This window comes from Coregonus clupeaformis, unplaced genomic scaffold (assembly GCF_020615455.1).
Source record: "Coregonus clupeaformis isolate EN_2021a unplaced genomic scaffold, ASM2061545v1 scaf0097, whole genome shotgun sequence".
In the NCBI taxonomy this organism is placed as follows: domain Eukaryota; kingdom Metazoa; phylum Chordata; class Actinopteri; order Salmoniformes; family Salmonidae; genus Coregonus; species Coregonus clupeaformis.
In genome coordinates, this window is record NW_025533552.1 from 680001 (window position 1) to 699262 (window position 19262).

Below are 19262 nucleotides of genomic sequence, written 5' to 3' on the forward strand. Positions count from 1 at the left end.
GAGAGAGAGAGAGAGAGAGACGCACGCACACACACACGGAGAGAGAGAGACGCATGCACGCACACACACACAGAGAGAGAGACGCACGCACGCACACACACACAGAGAGAGAGAGAGGCACACAGAGAGAGAGACGCACGCACGCACACACAGAGAGAGAGAGAGAGACGCACGCACACACACAGAGAGAAAACTGCTGGCCTTCATACTTTCAATTATTAATGACACAGCATCGGCTTATTATATAGAAACATTTACATATTGCTGGGGATTGATATTCCAACAGTACGGAGCTGGTGTTCATTCAGACTGGATCACACACACACTGTTCTTACTGGTGGTAGTTGCCAATGTGAGCCTAGGAGGTATGACTTTCTAGAGAGAGGGAGAGGGCCAAAGCCTCTGTAGAAGAGCTCAACAGTGTGTCCAGATAGCACATCACCCTCCCAAGCTACTCTACTGTCGGGGTGGAGAGTGTGTGTGTCAGGCTGAAAAGCAGGTCAATGCAGACAGGAGGCAGAGAGAGAGAGAGACGCACGCACAGAGAAAGACGCACGCACAGAGAGAGACGCACGCACGCACACACAGAGAGAGACGCACGCACGCACACACAGAGAGAGACGCACGCACGCACACACAGAGAGAGAGAGACGCACGCACGCACACACACACACACACAGAGAGGCACACAGAGAGCGAGAGACGCACACACGCACACAGAGAGAGAGAGACGCACACAGAGAGAGAGACGCACGCACACACACACACAGAGAGAGAGAGACGCACGCGCACACACAGAGAGAGAGAGACGCACGCACGCACACACACACAGAGAGAGAGAGAGGCACACAGAGAGAGAGACGCACGCACGCACACACAGAGAGAGACGCACGCACGCACACACACACAGAGAGAGACGCACGCACGCACACACACAGAGAGAGAGACGCACGCACACACACACACACAGAGAGAGAGAGAGAGAGACGCACGCACACACAGAGAGAGAGAGACGCACGCACACACACAGAGAGAGAGAGACGCACGCACGCACACACACACAGAGAGAGAGAGAGAGGCACACAGAGAGAGAGACGCACGCACGCACACACAGAGAGAGAGAGAGAGAGACGCACGCACGCACACACACACAGAGAGAGACGCACGCACGCACACACACAGAGAGAGAGAGAGGCACACAGAGAGAGAGAGACGCACGCAAGCACACAGAGAGAGACGCACGCACACACAGAGAGAGAGAGAGAGACGCACGCACACAGAGAGAGAGAGAGAGACGCACGCACGCACACACAGAGAGAGAGAGAGAGACGCACGCACGCACACACACACAGAGAGAGAGAGACGCACGCACGCACACACAGAGAGAGAGACGCACGCACAGAGAGAGAGATAGAGACACACACACACACAGAGAGAGAGAGAGAGGCACGCACGCACACACAGAGAGAGAGAGAGAGAGAGACGCACACACACACACACAGAGAGAGACGCACACACACACACAGAGAGAGAGACGCACACACACAGAGAGAGAGAGAGACGCACGCACGCACACACAGAGAGAGAGACGCACGCACGCACACACACAGAGAGAGACGCACGCACGCACGCACAGAGAGAGAGAGAGAGAGACACACACACACACAGAGAGAGAGAGAGGCACGCACGCACACACAGAGAGAGAGAGAGAGACGCACACACACAGAGAGAGACGCACGCACGCACACACACACACACACAGAGAGAGAGAGACGCACGCACACAGAGAGAGAGAGAGACGCACGCACGCACACACAGAGAGAGAGACGCACGCACGCACACACACAGAGAGAGACGCACGCACGCACACACAGAGAGAGACGCACGCACGCACACAGAGAGAGAGAGACGCACGCACGCACACAGAGAGAGAGAGACGCACGCACACACAGAGAGATAGAGAGGCACGCACGCACACACAGAGAGAGAGAGAGAGGCACGCACGCACGCACACACACACACAGAGAGAGACGCACGCACACAGAGAGAGAGAGAGAGAGAGATGCACGCACACACACACACAGAGAGAGAGGCACACAGAGAGCGAGAGACGCACGCACGCACACAGAGAGAGAGACGCACGCACACACACACAGAGAGAGAGAGAGAGAGAGAGAGACGCACGCACACACACACGGAGAGAGAGAGACGCATGCACGCACACACACACAGAGAGAGAGACGCACGCACGCACACACACACAGAGAGAGAGAGAGGCACACAGAGAGAGAGACGCACGCACGCACACACAGAGAGAGAGAGAGACGCACGCACACACACAGAGAGAGACGCACGCACACACACACAGAGAGAGACGCACGCACGCACACACACAGAGAGAGAGAGCGAGAGAGAGAGAGGCACACAGAGAGAGAGAGACGCACGCACGCACACAGAGAGAGAGAGAGAGAGAGAGACGCACGCACACAGAGAGAGAGAGAGAGAGACGCACGCACACACACACAGAGAGAGAGAGACGCACGCACGCACGCACACACAGAGAGAGACGCACGCACGCACACACAGAGAGAGAGAGAGAGAGAGAGAGACACACACACACAGAGAGAGAGAGAGAGAGAGGCACGCACGCACACACAGAGAGAGAGAGAGAGAGAGACGCACACACACACACAGAGAGAGAGACGCACGCACGCACACACACACACAGAGAGAGAGACGCACGCACACACAGAGAGAGAGAGAGACGCACGCACGCACGCACACACAGAGAGAGAGACGCACGCACGCACACACACAGAGAGAGAGAGACACGCACTCACACACACAGAGAGAGACGCACGCACACACAGAGAGAGAGACGCACGCACACAGAGAGAGAGAGACGCACACACACAGAGAGAGAGAGACGCACACACACAGAGAGAGAGAGACGCACACACACAGAGAGAGAGAGGCACGCACACACAGAGAGAGGCACGCACACACACAGAGAGAGAGAGACATACGCACGCACACACACACAGAGAGACGCACGCACACACACACACACACACAGAGAGACAGACACACAGACAGAGAGATAGAGAGAGAGGCACACACACAGAGACAGAGAGAGAGAGGCACACACACACACAGAGAGCGAGAGAGACGCACGCACGCACACACACACACAGAGAGAGAGAGAGACGAACGCACGCACGCACACACACACAGAGAGAGAGAGAGAGACGCACGCACGCGCACACACACAGAGAGAGAGAGACGCACGCACGCACACACAGAGAGAGAGACGCACGCACAGAGAGATAGAGACACACACACACACAGAGAGAGAGAGAGAGGCACGCACGCACACACAGAGAGAGAGAGAGAGAGACGCACACACACACACACACAGAGAGACGCACACACACACACAGAGAGAGAGACGCACACACACAGAGAGAGAGATAGACGCACGCACGCACACACAGAGAGAGAGAGGCACGCACGCACACACACAGAGAGAGACGCACGCACGCACGCACAGAGAGAGAGAGAGAGAGACACACACACACAGAGAGAGAGAGAGGCACGCACGCACACACAGAGAGAGAGAGAGAGACACACACAGAGAGAGACGCACGCACGCACACACACACACACACAGAGAGAGAGAGACGACGCACACAGAGAGAGAGAGAGACGCACGCACGCACACACAGAGAGAGAGACGCACGCACGCACACACACAGAGAGAGACGCACGCACGCACACACAGAGAGAGACGCACGCACGCACACAGAGAGAGAGAGACGCACGCACACAGAGAGAGAGAGAGAGGCACGCACGCACACACAGAGAGAGAGAGAGGCACGCACGCACACACACACACAGAGAGAGAGACGCACGCACACAGAGAGAGAGAGAGAGAGATGCACGCACACACACACACAGAGAGAGAGGCACACAGAGAGCGAGAGACGCACGCACGCACACAGAGAGAGAGACGCACGCACACACACACAGAGAGAGAGAGAGAGAGACGCACGCACACACACACGGAGAGAGAGAGACGCATGCACGCACACACACACAGAGAGAGAGACGCACGCACGCACACACACACAGAGAGAGAGAGGCACACAGAGAGAGAGACGCACGCACGCACACACAGAGAGAGAGAGAGACGCACGCACACACACAGAGAGAGACGCACGCACGCACACACACACAGAGAGAGACGCACGCACGCACACACACACAGAGAGAGACGCACGCACGCACACACACAGAGAGAGAGAGCGAGAGAGAGAGAGGCACACAGAGAGAGAGAGACGCACGCACGCACACAGAGAGAGAGAGAGAGAGAGAGAGACGCACGCACGCACACAGAGAGAGAGAGAGACGCACGCACGCACACACACACAGAGAGAGAGAGACGCACGCACGCACGCACACACAGAGAGAGACGCACGCACGCACACACAGAGAGAGAGAGAGAGAGAGACACACACACACAGAGAGAGAGAGAGAGGCACGCACGCACACACAGAGAGAGAGAGAGAGAGACGCACACACACACACAGAGAGAGAGACGCACGCACGCACACACACACACACACAGAGAGAGAGACGCACGCACACAGAGAGAGAGAAAGAGACGCACGCACGCACACACAGAGAGAGAGACGCACGCACTCACACACACAGAGAGAGACGCACGCACACACACAGAGAGAGAGAGACGCACACACACAGAGAGAGAGAGGCACGCACACACAGAGAGACGCACGCACGCACACACACACAGAGAGACGCACGCACACACACACACACACACAGAGAGACAGACACACAGACAGAGAGATAGAGAGAGAGGCACACACACAGAGACAGAGAGAGAGAGGCACACACACACAGAGAGCGAGAGAGACGCACGCACGCACACACACACACAGAGAGAGAGAGAGACGAACGCACGCACGCACACACACACAGAGAGAGAGAGAGAGACGCACGCACGCACACACACACAGAGAGACGCACACACACACAGAGAGAGAGAGAGACGCACGCACGCACACACACACACAGAGAGAGAGAGACGCACGCACGCACACACACACAGAGAGAGAGAGAGATGCACACACACACAGAGAGAGAGACGCACACACACACACACTCACACACACACACACACAGAGAGAGAGAGAGACGCACACACACACGCACTCACACACACACACACAGAGACACACACACACACACACAGAGAGAGAGACACACACACACACAAAGAGAGAGAGAGAGACACACACACACAGAGAGAGACACAGAGAGAGAGACGCACACACACACACAGAGAGAGAGACACACACACACAGAGAGACACACACAGAGAGACACACACACACAGAGAGCGAGACACACACACACAGAGAGACACACACACACACACACACACACACAGAGAGAGAGAGACACAGAGAATCACATCACTGCAGGGCCAGAGTGGCTAACTATAAGAGCACAGAGCCGTGGAGGCCAGTTAGCTAGAGGCCTTCCAACACAGAGGACATAGGCTACTTCTTGCTTAATATTCGGCCTACATAGTGATGCATAGTAATGACGTTATTATAGGAAGGTGGTTTATTACATGAATACATACTGATGATATCATATAGCTATATGTACTATATTCACAGGTAGTACATTTCAAATGAGAGGTTAGTAGGTTATTATATATCAGGTTACTATATCATCAAAACAGCTGTCTGTTTGCTTTAGTGCAGTCAGGGATCTGGCATACATCTAGGGTGAATTGCATTGACTAATGTGTGATCAAATGAAAACTGCTGGCCTTCATACTTTCAATGATTAATGACACAGCATCGGCTTATTATATAGAAACATTTACATATTGCTGGGGATTGATATTCCAACAGTACGTAGCTGGTGTTCATTCAGACTGGATCACACACACACTGTTCTTACTGGTGGTAGTTGCCAATGTGAGCCTAGGAGGTATGACTTTCTAGAGAGAGGGAGAGGGCCAAAGCCTCTGTAGAAGAGCTCAACAGTGTGTCCAGATAGCACATCACCCTCCCAAGCTACTCTACTGTCGGGGTGGAGAGTGTGTGTGTCAGGCTGAAAAGCAGGTCAATGCAGACAGGAGGCAGTCTGTATGAACTGCCGAGCTCTCTCCTCTCATATCCTAAAATGAGTCAGGAACTCCCTGTAGAACTCACTAACTCCAACAACTTTAGCAGGGCCAACGGCTGGTCCTCCCCCTTAGCCTCACACACTCAGACACACACATACATACACCTCCTCCGCCGCGCATTGCCTCAGAGCCTTAAACCGTGTGGTGGGGTGATGATGAAGAAGATGCCTCCCCCTCGCTCTCGAACCCTCGCCCCTCGGGCAGGCTGGCATGGGATGCCGTCTTTAGGGAGAGCCCTGGCACTAACTCCCCCTCCCTACTCTGTCGGCTAGAGTGGCACTCTTCCACCCCTGGCATGCCGCCACCCGCACACTGAGCACTCACTCGCTCCTCCCATCCCTTTTAATGTCTCTCTCACTCCCTTTTTCCATTTGCTCTCTCTCTTCATCCATCTCTCCTATGCTCACCTTCTCTCTGCCTCTCCTTCCATCTTCCCCTGTCTCTCGCTCGACCTCCCCTTCTCCATTTTCCTTCCCATCCATCTCTTTCTTCTCCTACTCCTGTCTCTCCTTCCATCCCTCTCTCAATTTTCGTCCTATCCATCTCACCTAGCCCAAAGAGAGGTTGTGCACAGCAATATGGGAAGGCAAGGTGCTAGCGTCCAGAATTTGCATGCATTTGCATGTCTTTGAGAGCGCCGCAATGATGAATTATAATCCACAGGCATTAAAGTAAACGGCGATGGATCAGACCTTTCATTCTAAATGAGATGTGATTTCAAACGCTGTTAATGCTGATTATTTACGCTCTGCCTTAGCCCAATCCTGCCATCTCTCCTCTCTCTCAGCCCCCCCTTCCAGATTCTGCTTCATGCCTCCCTTCGATAACAACATTCCATTCCTTGTAAATGGGGTTAAATATTAGGTGTGGGTTGGGGGGGATGGTGGGGAAAGGTGTGTGTTGGGGGGGATACTGGGGAAAGGACTGTGTGCTCTTGTTCTCCGTGGCCGACGTGAGTAAGTCATTTAAGCGTATTAACCCTTACAAGGCTGCCAGCCCAGACGGCATCCCAAGCTGCGTCCTCAGAGCATGGGCAGACCATCTGGCTGAAGTGTTTATGGATATATTCAATCTCTCCATATCCGAGTCCATTGTCCCCACTTGCTTCAAGATGTCCACCATTGTTCCTGTACCCAAGAAAGCAAAGGTAACTGAACTAAATGACTATCGCCCCGTAGCACTCACTTCTGTCATCATGAAGTGCTTTGAGAGGTTAGTTAAGGACATATCACCTCCACCTTACCGACACCCTAGACCCACTATAATTTGCATATCGCCCCAACAGCTCCACGGACGACGCAATCGCCATTGCACTGTACACTACCCTATCCCACCTGGACAAGAGAAATACCTATGTAAGAATACAGTTAATTGAATACACCTCAGCCTTCAGCACCATAGTGCCCTCCAAGCTCATCACTAAGCTTAGGGCCCTGGGTCTGAACCCCTCCCTGTGCAACTGGGTCCTAGACTTCCTGACGGGCTGACCCCAGGTGGTGAAGGTAGGCAACAACACCTCTGCCACGCTGATCCTCAACATGGGGGCCCCACAGGGGTGCATGCTCAGCCCCCTCCTGTACTCACATATCCTCCATGGCTGCGTGGCCGTGCATGTCTCCAACTCAGTCAATTTCGCTGACGACACATCAGTGGTAGGCCTGATTACCAACAGCCTACAGGGAGGAGGTGAGAGCCCTGGCGGAGTGGTGCCAGGAAAATAACCTCTCCCTCAACGTCAACAAAACTAAGGAGTTGATCGTGGACTACAGGAGACAGAAGAGAGAGCACTCCCCCATTCATATCGATGGGGCCGCAGTGGAGAGGGTCAAAAGCTGCAAGTTCCTCGGCGTGCACATCACTGACGACCTGAAGTGGTCCCTTCACACAGACAGTGTGGTGAAGAAGGCGCAACAGAGCCTCTTCAACCCTAAGACCCTCACAAACTTCTACAGATGCACCATTGAGAGCATCCTGTCGGGCTGTATCACCACAGTAATTTCACCATCTGCAACCACAGGGCTCTCTAGAGGGTGGTGCAGTCAGCCCAACGCATCATCGGGGCACACTGCCTGCCCTCCAGGACAGCTACAGCACCCAGTGTCACAGGAAGGCCAAGAAGATCATCAAGGACCTCCACCACCCGAGCCACGGCCTGTTAACCCCACTACAATCTAGACAGTACAGGTGCATCAAAGCTGGGACCGAGAGACTGAAAAACAGCTTCTATCTCCAGGCCATCAGACTGTTAAATAGTCACCACTAGCCGGCCTCTGCCCAGTACCCTGCCCTGAACCTTAGTCACTGTTACTAGCCGGCTATCACCCGGTACTCTACCCTGCACCTTAGAGACTGCTTTGCCCTATGCTGTACATAGTCATTGAACACTGATCACTTTAATGTTTACGTACTGTTTTTCCCCACTTTATATGTATATACGTATTCTAGTCATGGCTCATCCTATATAATTAATGCTGTACACACCTTTTCTATTCACATACTGTCCATACTGTCTACACACACCATCATATATACATATTTCTAACATTGCTCGTTCTGATATTTCTTAATTTCTTTATTTTTACTAGGTATTATTGCTTCACTGTTGGAGTTAGAAACACAAGCATTTTGCTGCACCTGCGATAACATCTGCAAATCTGTGTACGCGACCAATAATGTTTTTGATTTGAGTAGACCCATCCCTTTAACTACCAGACCCATCCCTTTAACTACCAGACCCATCCCCATAACTGCCAGACCATCCCCATAACTGCCAGACCATCCCCATAACTGCCAGACCCATCCCCATAACTACCAGACCCATCCCCATAACTACCAGACCCATCCCCATAACTACCAGACCCATTCCCATATCTGCCAGACCCATCCCCATATCTGCCAGACCCATCCCCATAACTGCCAGACCCACATCCCCATAACTGCCAGACCCACATCCCCATAACTGCCAGACCCATCCCAATAACTACCAGACCCATCCCCATAACTACCAGACCCATCCCCATAACTGCCACACTGCATCTGCTGTCTGTCTGCCAGATCAATGGTAGTGGATAACACCACGATCAGCGGGCCATTTTCGTCACACTTTTGCACAGCAAACACTTTTAATCTTATTGTACTGGATTTGGACCCAATCTCTCTCTGTCTTTTTCTGTCTGCATGTCTCTTTCTCACGCGCGTTCTCTTACACTCTCCCTTTATCTCTCTCATTTTCTGTTTGTCTTTCTCTCTCACTCTCGCTCTCTCGCACACACACACACAAATACATTCACATTCTTTCATAGAGAGAGTATTCACTTGTCAGCCACATTCACAGCATACTGTCTCACACACACACACACACACACACACACACAGACAGACAGACAGAGACCATTCTGACACAACAGTGATTCATTCTATGACTGAAGTTGAAGTCTATTAAAAACCATTATGTTCCAGTATGGTCGTACAGACACCATCTTGGTGCTCGATCACCACAGTAAAAGTAGGCCAACCAAAGGCGATGACGTCAGATGACTGACTGACTCCCAACCCGTCTCACACAATCAGACTGCGCTAAGCGAACACTGTCATCGAGCGAAAAAGTTCATTAGCTCTACAAGCTAATCATCTCCCCGTTTGCTAATTAACAATCAATTACAAAACACAGATGCCTCTCGCTAATTATCAATCACCGACATAGCATGAACCTCGTATATTATCCCTAGTCTCTGGTCCTTTTCAATAGAACATTTGTTCCAAAAGTTTTTGGGCCTCAGATGAAACAAGCTGCGTGTACAGTTAGCTTCAAACGCTAACTCTCCCTTCTTAGCTTCAAAGGCTAACACACAACACTTCCCTAGTACTTCTTTTGACCGCGGTGTTGGCTCCAGGGCCTAAAATGTACTTTTTGGTCCACCAGCCACTGTGGCTGTTAGATGGAAAAATCTACCAGCCAAAGTATTTTTGCGCCATAATTACCTAAAAGAAAATACACAACAAACTGATGACCATGCTTAATGTTTCTAAAACAAAACATTTATTAGTAAGAAATAATGTGATATATAGCTCCATTTCATTTCATTTTTGTGACCTGAGAAAATATCAGATGAGACAATGTTCAGCTGCCACTTTTGAGTGGGAGGTTACCGTGGTAACCAGGCCACTGGAGTCCTGTCACATGTCTGTGAGTGTGAGATTTTGGATCTGACTAGGAGTAGACAGCATCTCTTTGCTATCAGTTGAAGCAGCAGACTCAAACTAACATTGAAAATCAACCGACCTTGTGAACAAAACAATGTAAATAGCCAAGAAACACGAGGACAAAGTCTCACTTTGTAAATGTTGAGTACATCAGACCAACTTTTATGCCTGTGAGCAGAGCCTCCAAAAATTAATTTGTCAGCACAGTGCACAAATCTGCCCAGCCAGGTAGTGTTGCTGTGTGAGGTGGGATATAGATTCATATTTCTTTGTGTGATTAGCAGCTATGAAACAAAATGGCAGAAATACTTTGAAAACAGCCAGTGCAGCTCATGTGCTCATACTTGACTTTTTACTATATTTTTATTTGCAAATACGAACGTAATGCTCGCACTGTAGAGCCCTGCAAATTGACCACCCGCCAACGTGGCTGGTGAAATATACATTTTTACCCTCCAACACCTAAATAAACCCGCGGGTGGTGGGTGTTAATTTTATGCCCTGGTTGACTCTTTGTAGCAACATAAGCTAACACACAACACTCACCTAGCTCTTTGAGCTAGCATTGTTGTTTTGACTTTGGTGTTAGCTAGCGTTAGCTCCCATGTGTGTTTGTGTGTTAGCTCCGGTGTTAGCGGCGCTACCTCCAGTGTTTGTTGTGTGTTTGTGCTGATGCAGGCATGTGAGTGTTTTGGGAGGGAGGGAGAGAGCAGAAGGCAGCCTGTGGGAGAGCAGTTGTGATGTGGATGGAGCCTGAGAGCTTAGAGGATGTACGCTGCTGCTTGAAGCCCAAGCTGAAGGGGGATATGAGAGCTGGGGATCAGCTGTCTGTGTAGGTAAATTGCACTATTGTGAAGGGATGGATGTACTGCCTCGTGGGAAATGTAGTGTTTTGGAGAGTTGCAGTGTACATTTTACTACGAGAGGACAAATGCGGTGCGTCGTATGAAGTGTAGTTTCTTTGCAGGTGTTATATGGGTTACAGTGTCATTGTTCTGTTGGGTGAAAATGCGCAAGTGAAGTTGTTACATTTTGGTGTAATTGTGCCGAGGGGAACAAATGAGGTGCTTTGGGGGTGTGTAGTTTTTTCTATTGTGCTGAGGGCACAAACATGATGCCCCATGGGAAATGCAGTTTATTCTATTACAGGGTAATTGTGCTGTAGGGCATTGCTGTGATGCCTCATGGGAAATGTAGTTTATTCTATCAGTGTAATTGAACAGTGGGGTAGAGATGAGATGCCACATGGGAAGTGTAGGTTTGTCGGTTAATACAGCCTTATCAGTGAACAGCGGAGATACATTGAGTACTGAATAGCAGCACGAACTCTGGGGGTCTCCGAGGCCCTACAGACACACACACACAGAGACACAGACAATCACTCACCTATCATAAGCAGTAAGGATAGACAGTTCTGAGACATACAGGCAAACTCTTTTGTTGTGGTTTAATCAATGACTTTTTGCAGTACTTTCAACCAACTTTTTGTCTGGTTGACAGCTTGCCATCGACCCCCTCACCCATGGGTTCCTGTCATGTCCCATCAAACCCCCACACCCTCAGTGCTCTGTGGAGTGTGGAAAAGCATGTCCCCTTCCTTCTGACTGTTCGATACTTCATTAACCAGTAAGCGTTCGTATTGGACGCCTAATGGACACTTTCATATCGACCCTACCTCTCATACCCACACACACACACACACCGCCAGCAGCAGTGCTCTGAGGGCCTTGTGACATGTCCAGGGTGACAGTGACACGCGCTACTAGCCAAGCTCTATTTCCCCTGGCCCGACCACACACACACACTCCTGCCTCCCCCGCACCCTGGGGTCAGGAGAGGACATAGAGCCAGAGGGGGGCAGTGAGGGCTGGGGTTGGAGAGTGGGTGTAGGTCATTTAAACTTCAGTCACTTCACAGTGGGTGATCTCATGGGGAGAGACAATAGAAGAGAGAAATAAAATAAGTATTACTGCTAGTCCTATTCAGACTTTGGAGCCAATACTCTAACCTAGGTCTGCCCCAGTTTTCTGCTAACTCCTCTTTAGCCAGCTCCTCTTTAGCCAGCTCCTCTTTAGCCAGCTCCTCTTTAGCCAACTCCTCTTTAGCCAGCTCCTCTTTAGCCAACTCCTCTTTAGCCAACCCCTCTTTAGCCAGCTCCTCTTTAACCAACTCCTCTTTAGCCAACTCCTCTTTAGCCAACTCCTCTTTAGCCAACCCCTCTTTAGCCAACTCCTCTTTAGCCAACTCCTCTTTAGCCAACTCCTCTTTAGCCAACTCCTCTTTAGCCAGCTCCTCTTTAACCAATGCCTCTTTAGCCAGCTCCTTTTTAACCAACTCCTCTTTAGCCAACTCCTCTTTAGCCAACTCCTCTTTAACTATGTCTATAGGGTTCCCTTTTTTATACTTGATTTGTATCATAATCATTTAGGCTGGTTTATATGGTCAACATTTTCTTTCAGTGGAAAATGACCTACAAGAAACATGATTACATTGGTCTGTCTGTGTATTTTACCATCAAATGCACTTGTGTAGGTTGAATCTCAAAGTTCTCAGCCTGCGTGTGTCTCTGCCTTGTACTTTCATGTCTCTACCTGGTGTGTATGTGTGTGTGAAGATGAACTAGGCCCACATACCTTTTTAAAAAAGCTAGTTGACAATGTTTCTATTCTAGAGTAGGGCTGTGGTCGTGACATTTTGTCAGCCGGTGATTGTCAAGCAAATGACTGCCGGTCTCACGGTAATTGACCGTTAATTAACATAAACACGTTTAGCATCTCCTGGCTTCCACGCATAGCTTACAAGCCACTGATGCAGACCTTTGGAACATCTACATTTAAACAAGTCTAATAGATCCATTTAATATAGCCTACACCATCACAATAAATACATTATTTAATTTAGACAGGTCTAAAGAAACATGATATTAAGAAAATGTAGTCTATTGCAGAAGAACAGAATAGCATACTCTGAGTTGTCCTTATGTTTGGCCCTGATCTGGCTTTCCCGTGGTTAATTTTCATGCCAGCAAGGTAGGCTATACTCATTTTTACATTTACATTTTAGTCATTTAGCAGACGCTCTTATCCAGAGCGACTTACAGTTAGTGAGTGCATACATTTTTTTTTTTTTTCCCCCGTGGGAATCGAACCCACAACCCTGGCGTTGCAAACGCCATGCTCTACCAACTGAGCTACATCCCTGCCGGCCATTCCCTCCCCTACCCTGGACGACGCTGGGCCAATTGTGTGCCGCCCCATGGGTCTCCCGGTCGCGGCCGGCTACGACAGAGCCTGGATTCGAACCAGGATCTCTAGTGGCACAGCTAGCACTGCGCCACTCGGGAGGTTTACTCCTGTTGTAAAGTGAAGCAATGTGCTTAATATTAGGAAAATGTATAAATAAATATAGTAAGCCTATAGAAAGCTGATGATCCTCTTTTTAATAGAGGTCATCCAAACTTGCATAGCCTATAGAAATGTTGCGCAACATGAGCTCATGGGCTCTCATGAAGTGTTTGATTAGATTTTCGGTGACATTTGCATTGATGTCAGAGTGATTAGAGGGACAATAGAGTGCTGAGTACCAGGCAGTTAGCAAGTTTGGTAGGATACTAATGAGCAGCATCAGATCTTGGAGAAGCCTAGTTACCGTGACTAAACGGTCACATGGAATTTGACTGCGGTCCTGACTCGTGACCGTCGGTGTGACGGTAATACGGTCACCGTAACAGCCCTATCCAAGAGTGGATCTGCGTGTGTGTATGCACTCACGGAAGCCAGGTCCTCTGATGGGGCGCTCCCCTGTCGTTGGTCCTCCTTAACTCGTTGAACCTGCGGGCGCTGTCACGCCAAGTTGTGCCCCTTGCTGCCTGAACGCCACCGACAGACCACACTGCTGGAGCTACCAGCATGCACCGGGGCCTGTCCCAGCATGCCTCAGACAGGGACTTCAGGGACAGACACACGCATGCAGACGCGCACTGTCACGCAAATACACACACAGACACACACAGGCAGACATACCATACTCACACACACTCACTGACACACACACGCATACACTTACATGCACACACACACTTACATGCACACACACATACACTCGCTTACATACTCACATACACAGCCTCAAGGGAGCAGATTAAAAGAGGGGCTTTTCAAATCAAATCCATGTTACCAGGATGTCTGGAGAGATGGGAGAACAGTCTCCTCTCCCTTCGCCATGAACTATTCATTGAACAGATAGACAGACAGACAGACAGACAGATAGTGGTTTAGTTTTCTCTGTGAGGGATATCACTTAAAGATGCACTATGCAGAAATAGCTCCGCCATTTCCTGGTTGCTAAAATTCTAATGGTTAGCCTAATTTCAGTTTATGTGACAAAACAAGCAAGTATAGTGTAGAGAATCATTGTACCATCTAAACCACTGTGAAATATATTTTTCATAACCATAAATAAAGTATTTTCAGCTGTTTGAAACTGGTGTACAAAGCCGAAACTTAAGAACGGGAAGCATAGAAATAGCACACGTAGAACAGATATACCGCTTCTTAGACTTTCTATGTGAATTTGGTCAGGTCGCCCAAAAAGTTCCATATTGCAGCTTTAAGAGTAACACCCAGGACTGCAGAGTCAGACAAGCCCGGCAAGAACTACGAAGCGAGGAGTAGTTGTTATTCAGAAGTACAGAGGCAGACTGTTCAGAAGATAAGTTGGACTTGGATACAGTTGTTAATCCATTGCTGGCTATTCAGAAAATGGAATACATTTGGTCTCTCTTTTTGTGTTTCAGGGGAAAGGGAGAGAGAGGGAAAGAGAGAGAAAGAAACAGGGATGTTTTGCAAGTTGGACAAGGCATCGAGTGTCTAATACGACTGATACTTAGTGTTGCTAACGAGCGGTAGCTTTGTTGTACAAAATGAAGAACATTATTCCAGATTGACTGTAATGGGGTTCTAAGGCATCATCTGCATTGAGTCAGACACTATGGTAACGAATGTACTCTCTGTACCAAAAACAGGATGCACAGGATCTGTTCATCCAAAATCTTGGCCGTTTTCACACGTTCTGAGAAATAATAGATAGTCACTCACAGACCTCCTGCCAAAAACCTGCCATCTAGCACATTCACACACTCGCTCCAAAACACCACCTGAGCTTGTAGACACACACACACACACACACACAATCCCCAAAACACCACCTATGCATACTGATCCACCAAACACACACACACTCTTACTTAGTCTTATTCTACACACTCTCTCTGACCAACAACACCATATTCCCACCACCTCCCAGTCTGCCAGGTAGAGGCAGGTTGTTCACCATCACCAGACTGGTATAGATTGTACCAGGGGCATCTGTCTGGCATATGGAGCTCTGTGGGGACATCCAGTACTATTCTATCTGCCTATCCCTTTCTCTTTCTCTCACTCTCTCTCGCTCTGTCTGTCTGTCTGTCTGTCGCTCGTGCTCTCTCTCTGTCTCTCGCTCTCGCGTTCTCTCTCTCTGTCTCTCGCTCTCTCTCGCTCTTCCTCCTCTCCCCACCTACCATCATTCTGAAATACACAAAGCCTACCCCCACCTACCGTGTTTATTCATTTAGTTGAGATATTTAATTCCGTATTATTTTTGTTTGCTGGTTGAATGGCTAGTGATTGTCCCTACTCCACTGGAAGTAGAGCCACTCTGGTGGCTGTGAAAATGGTCCTGAAAGGGCTTTTCTGGAACAGCATATGGGCCCATGTTAGGAGGATGCTAGGCACACATACACACACTGGTTTCCGTCTCTCACATACTGTACTGAAGAGAACAGCAGGAGACTTGTCTGTCAGGAAGGCACCCCTTAGTTAAAGGACAAAGAGCTTGGCTAGCTGCCTGGCACCCTTTCATTTATATAGTAATGCCTCCATATACTCCCCTGCTATTGGCCAGGACCAAAGTAATGCCTCCTTGTAGTCCCCTGCTATTGGCCAGGACCAAAGTAATGCACTGTAAGAAGGGAATATGACGTCATTATTGAGATGGGGTTAGTCTAAAGAGGCCTCCAAAACAGAGGATAGGTGGGTCGGTGGTGGATGATCCTAACAAGTATTTTCAAATTCATAAGGAAAGGAAATGGCAAGATGATGGAATTCCATCCAGTGCATTTAACCTACATCAGAAGTCATGAAGGAAACGAGGCACGAAAATACTTTTAAGATGGCGTATCGGGACCCCTCCCAGCCGCTCAAATTTCACCAGAGACCTCTTAAGTAAGACATTAATGCCATTGACTAGGACCTCCATATGGAGACATCTGTTTGGTAAGGAGAGATGTTAACATCTGCTGTCCCCTTTTCTAAAATCACACTCTTAGTTCGCTTTGATTGATGGCTTATGCAGCGGTAGCAGTTTTCGAGAGCCCGCGCACGCACACACACACACACACACACAGTCTCTGTCTCTCTCACACACACACAAGCACTGCACTCTCTCACACACACACACACAAGCACTGCACTCTCTCTCCATCTCTCCCACACACACACTTTATCACACACTCACACACACTTTAACACACACACACAGCTGTACGATCCAGCTGTACTGAAGTGTTTTTCTTCTTCCAGACCCTCATTGTGTGTTCTGTGTTGCTATCAAATGAACCGGTGTATACCAGCTAGCTAAGCAATTAAACCCGATGCAGAATCCACGCTCTGCAGTTTTCAACATCTGCCGTCCTCCTATATGTGTTAATATCCTTGGCTGGGAGTCTCATCTGTTCTGCTGATAAGTTATGATACATGATGGAACCCTCTGTGGTTAATATGGTACTGTATAGAGTAGACTGTCTCATCCTCTCCCCCCCTCAACCTTTGACTCACTCTCTTCACCCTCTCACCCCTTCTCTCCTCCTTATCCATCCCCTCTCTTCTCATCCTCCTCCACCCCTTCCCCTCACTCCTATTCTCCCCCCTCCCAACGCCTTCAACCCCTCTCTCTTCCCCACTCCTCTTCCCTCTCCCAACTCTCCCCTATCACCCATTTTCTCCTCTCCAACCCACCCTCCATCTTGTGAATGGACTCTCTCTCTCTCTCTCTCTCTCTCTCTCTCTCTCTGCCGAGTCAAATCCTGTCTATCCAAGCTAGCCTAATCCCATACACAAAGACTACATTTTTGACTATATATCGTATCATTTTGACAATATCGCAATATTATTTTTGCGCTAGTTGGCTGTACCTGCACACCAAAATTCCAATAGCTTGTTCTCCATCTTCTTTTTAAATAGGGAGCCAATTTGTTTTCAGCACTTTTACTTCCATGACTGATCAAAACTTGTTTTCTCGTGGCTCTGTCTTGACCCTCTGAAGCAGACATATGGTGAGCAATATGTTTGGAACATCAAATCGTAATAGAATCACAGTATCGAATCGCAATACATATACAATTGTGATAATTGCAATACATATCGTATCAGCACCTAAGTATCGTGATAATATCATAATTCCCAGCCCTAATAAAGACCTGGACGTAGACACACATATACAAACACAATCCACTTCATTTACAGACCTCAATATCCTACAGAGCCTAGGCTTCTGACTTTCTCACTCTATTTCAACCATTCAATGCTCTATCAGTGCCATCGCAGACTAATCACCTACCCTTGTGATGCAGTACAATCACAATACAGGTCTGATTTCATCACTAGTGTAGGCAGGTAGGGCGCCTCTCTCACCCTGCTAGCCTAGCGCTGACGTGTGAAATGTGAATGCATTTTGATTGTAAGTAAATGCTAAATAGGAATCGCTGAAAGCTAGCTCGCTGTATAGATGAGAGCCACTTGGCCTGATTGCTCACTGTTGTGTTAGTCTGTTAGCACGTGGGCTAGCCGTTAGCATCCGTGTTTCCTATTGATCTGATGATGACCTAGCTCTTTTTGTTGTTACCGTATGCCTTGCAGTGCTAACAATGTAGCCTGTCGATATGTGTATTATGAATCTATGGGTGGGAATGCGTTTGTCGGTGCGTGTCGATAGTCTAAAGTGGCGTCCTCCACTTTTGTCCTTCTCATTCATCTGCACTGAGCTGATATTGAATGAAGGGAAGGAGACGAGTGGAGGAGGCTACTTTAGAGAGTTGAGATGCACCCCATGTGTTTCTCTCCACAGAGAGAAACACTAATGCATGTTCACTAATGCATGTTCTCTCTCTTTCTCTCTCAGGTGACAGAGTATCTCAACGGTCAGGAGTCTGCCAAGACTGCCAGGGTAAGTTACTCTCTCTACCTCTCTTGCTCCCTCTCTCTTGCTCTCTCCCTCTCTCTCTACCTCGCTCCCTCTCTTTCTCACTTTTCTCTCCCTCTTTCGTACTACCTCGCTCAACACAATACAAATTCAGCCTAGCTTTATTGGTATGATGGGTAAACCAGTGTTTCCAAAGCAGTAATTACAACTACTAGTAGAAAAAAAGAGATCTCCTTCATTTCACTGCTCCCTCTCTCTTGCGCTCCACCTGTCTGTTCTCTGAAGACATTACACATCTCATTGGCAGGCAGTGCTGTCCTATATGGACGCTCGCCCACAGTCTGTGCAGGCCCACGCTGATGGAAAGAAAGCAAGGGATGGAGAGGGAGAGAGGGATAGATGGTGTCCACATGACACACAGGCCTCTTGCCAGCCTCCGCACATCCCAGGGCCAATCGCTGTGTCCGCTCACAGCACAGCAACCAATCCAAACGCAGGTGGTTGTACCTGCTTAGGTACAATAGCCAATCGTCTAGTCAGATGACAGAGCATATAAAAATGCATATGGTTTTACCCGTTTAAGTATGTCCCAGTTTAA

At 49.2% G+C, this 19262-nt stretch overlaps 1 protein-coding gene across 1 annotated transcript in view; it reads left to right on the forward strand.

The window, feature by feature from the left end:
* Nucleotides 1–19262, forward strand: part of LOC121549698 (staphylococcal nuclease domain-containing protein 1) — a 282207-nt gene that overhangs the window by 260815 nt on the left and 2130 nt on the right. The window contains exon 23 of the mRNA XM_041861542.2: nucleotides 18644–18688. Coding sequence (XP_041717476.1) covers nucleotides 18644–18688 — 45 coding nt within the window. The remainder of the gene's footprint in view (nucleotides 1–18643; nucleotides 18689–19262) is intronic.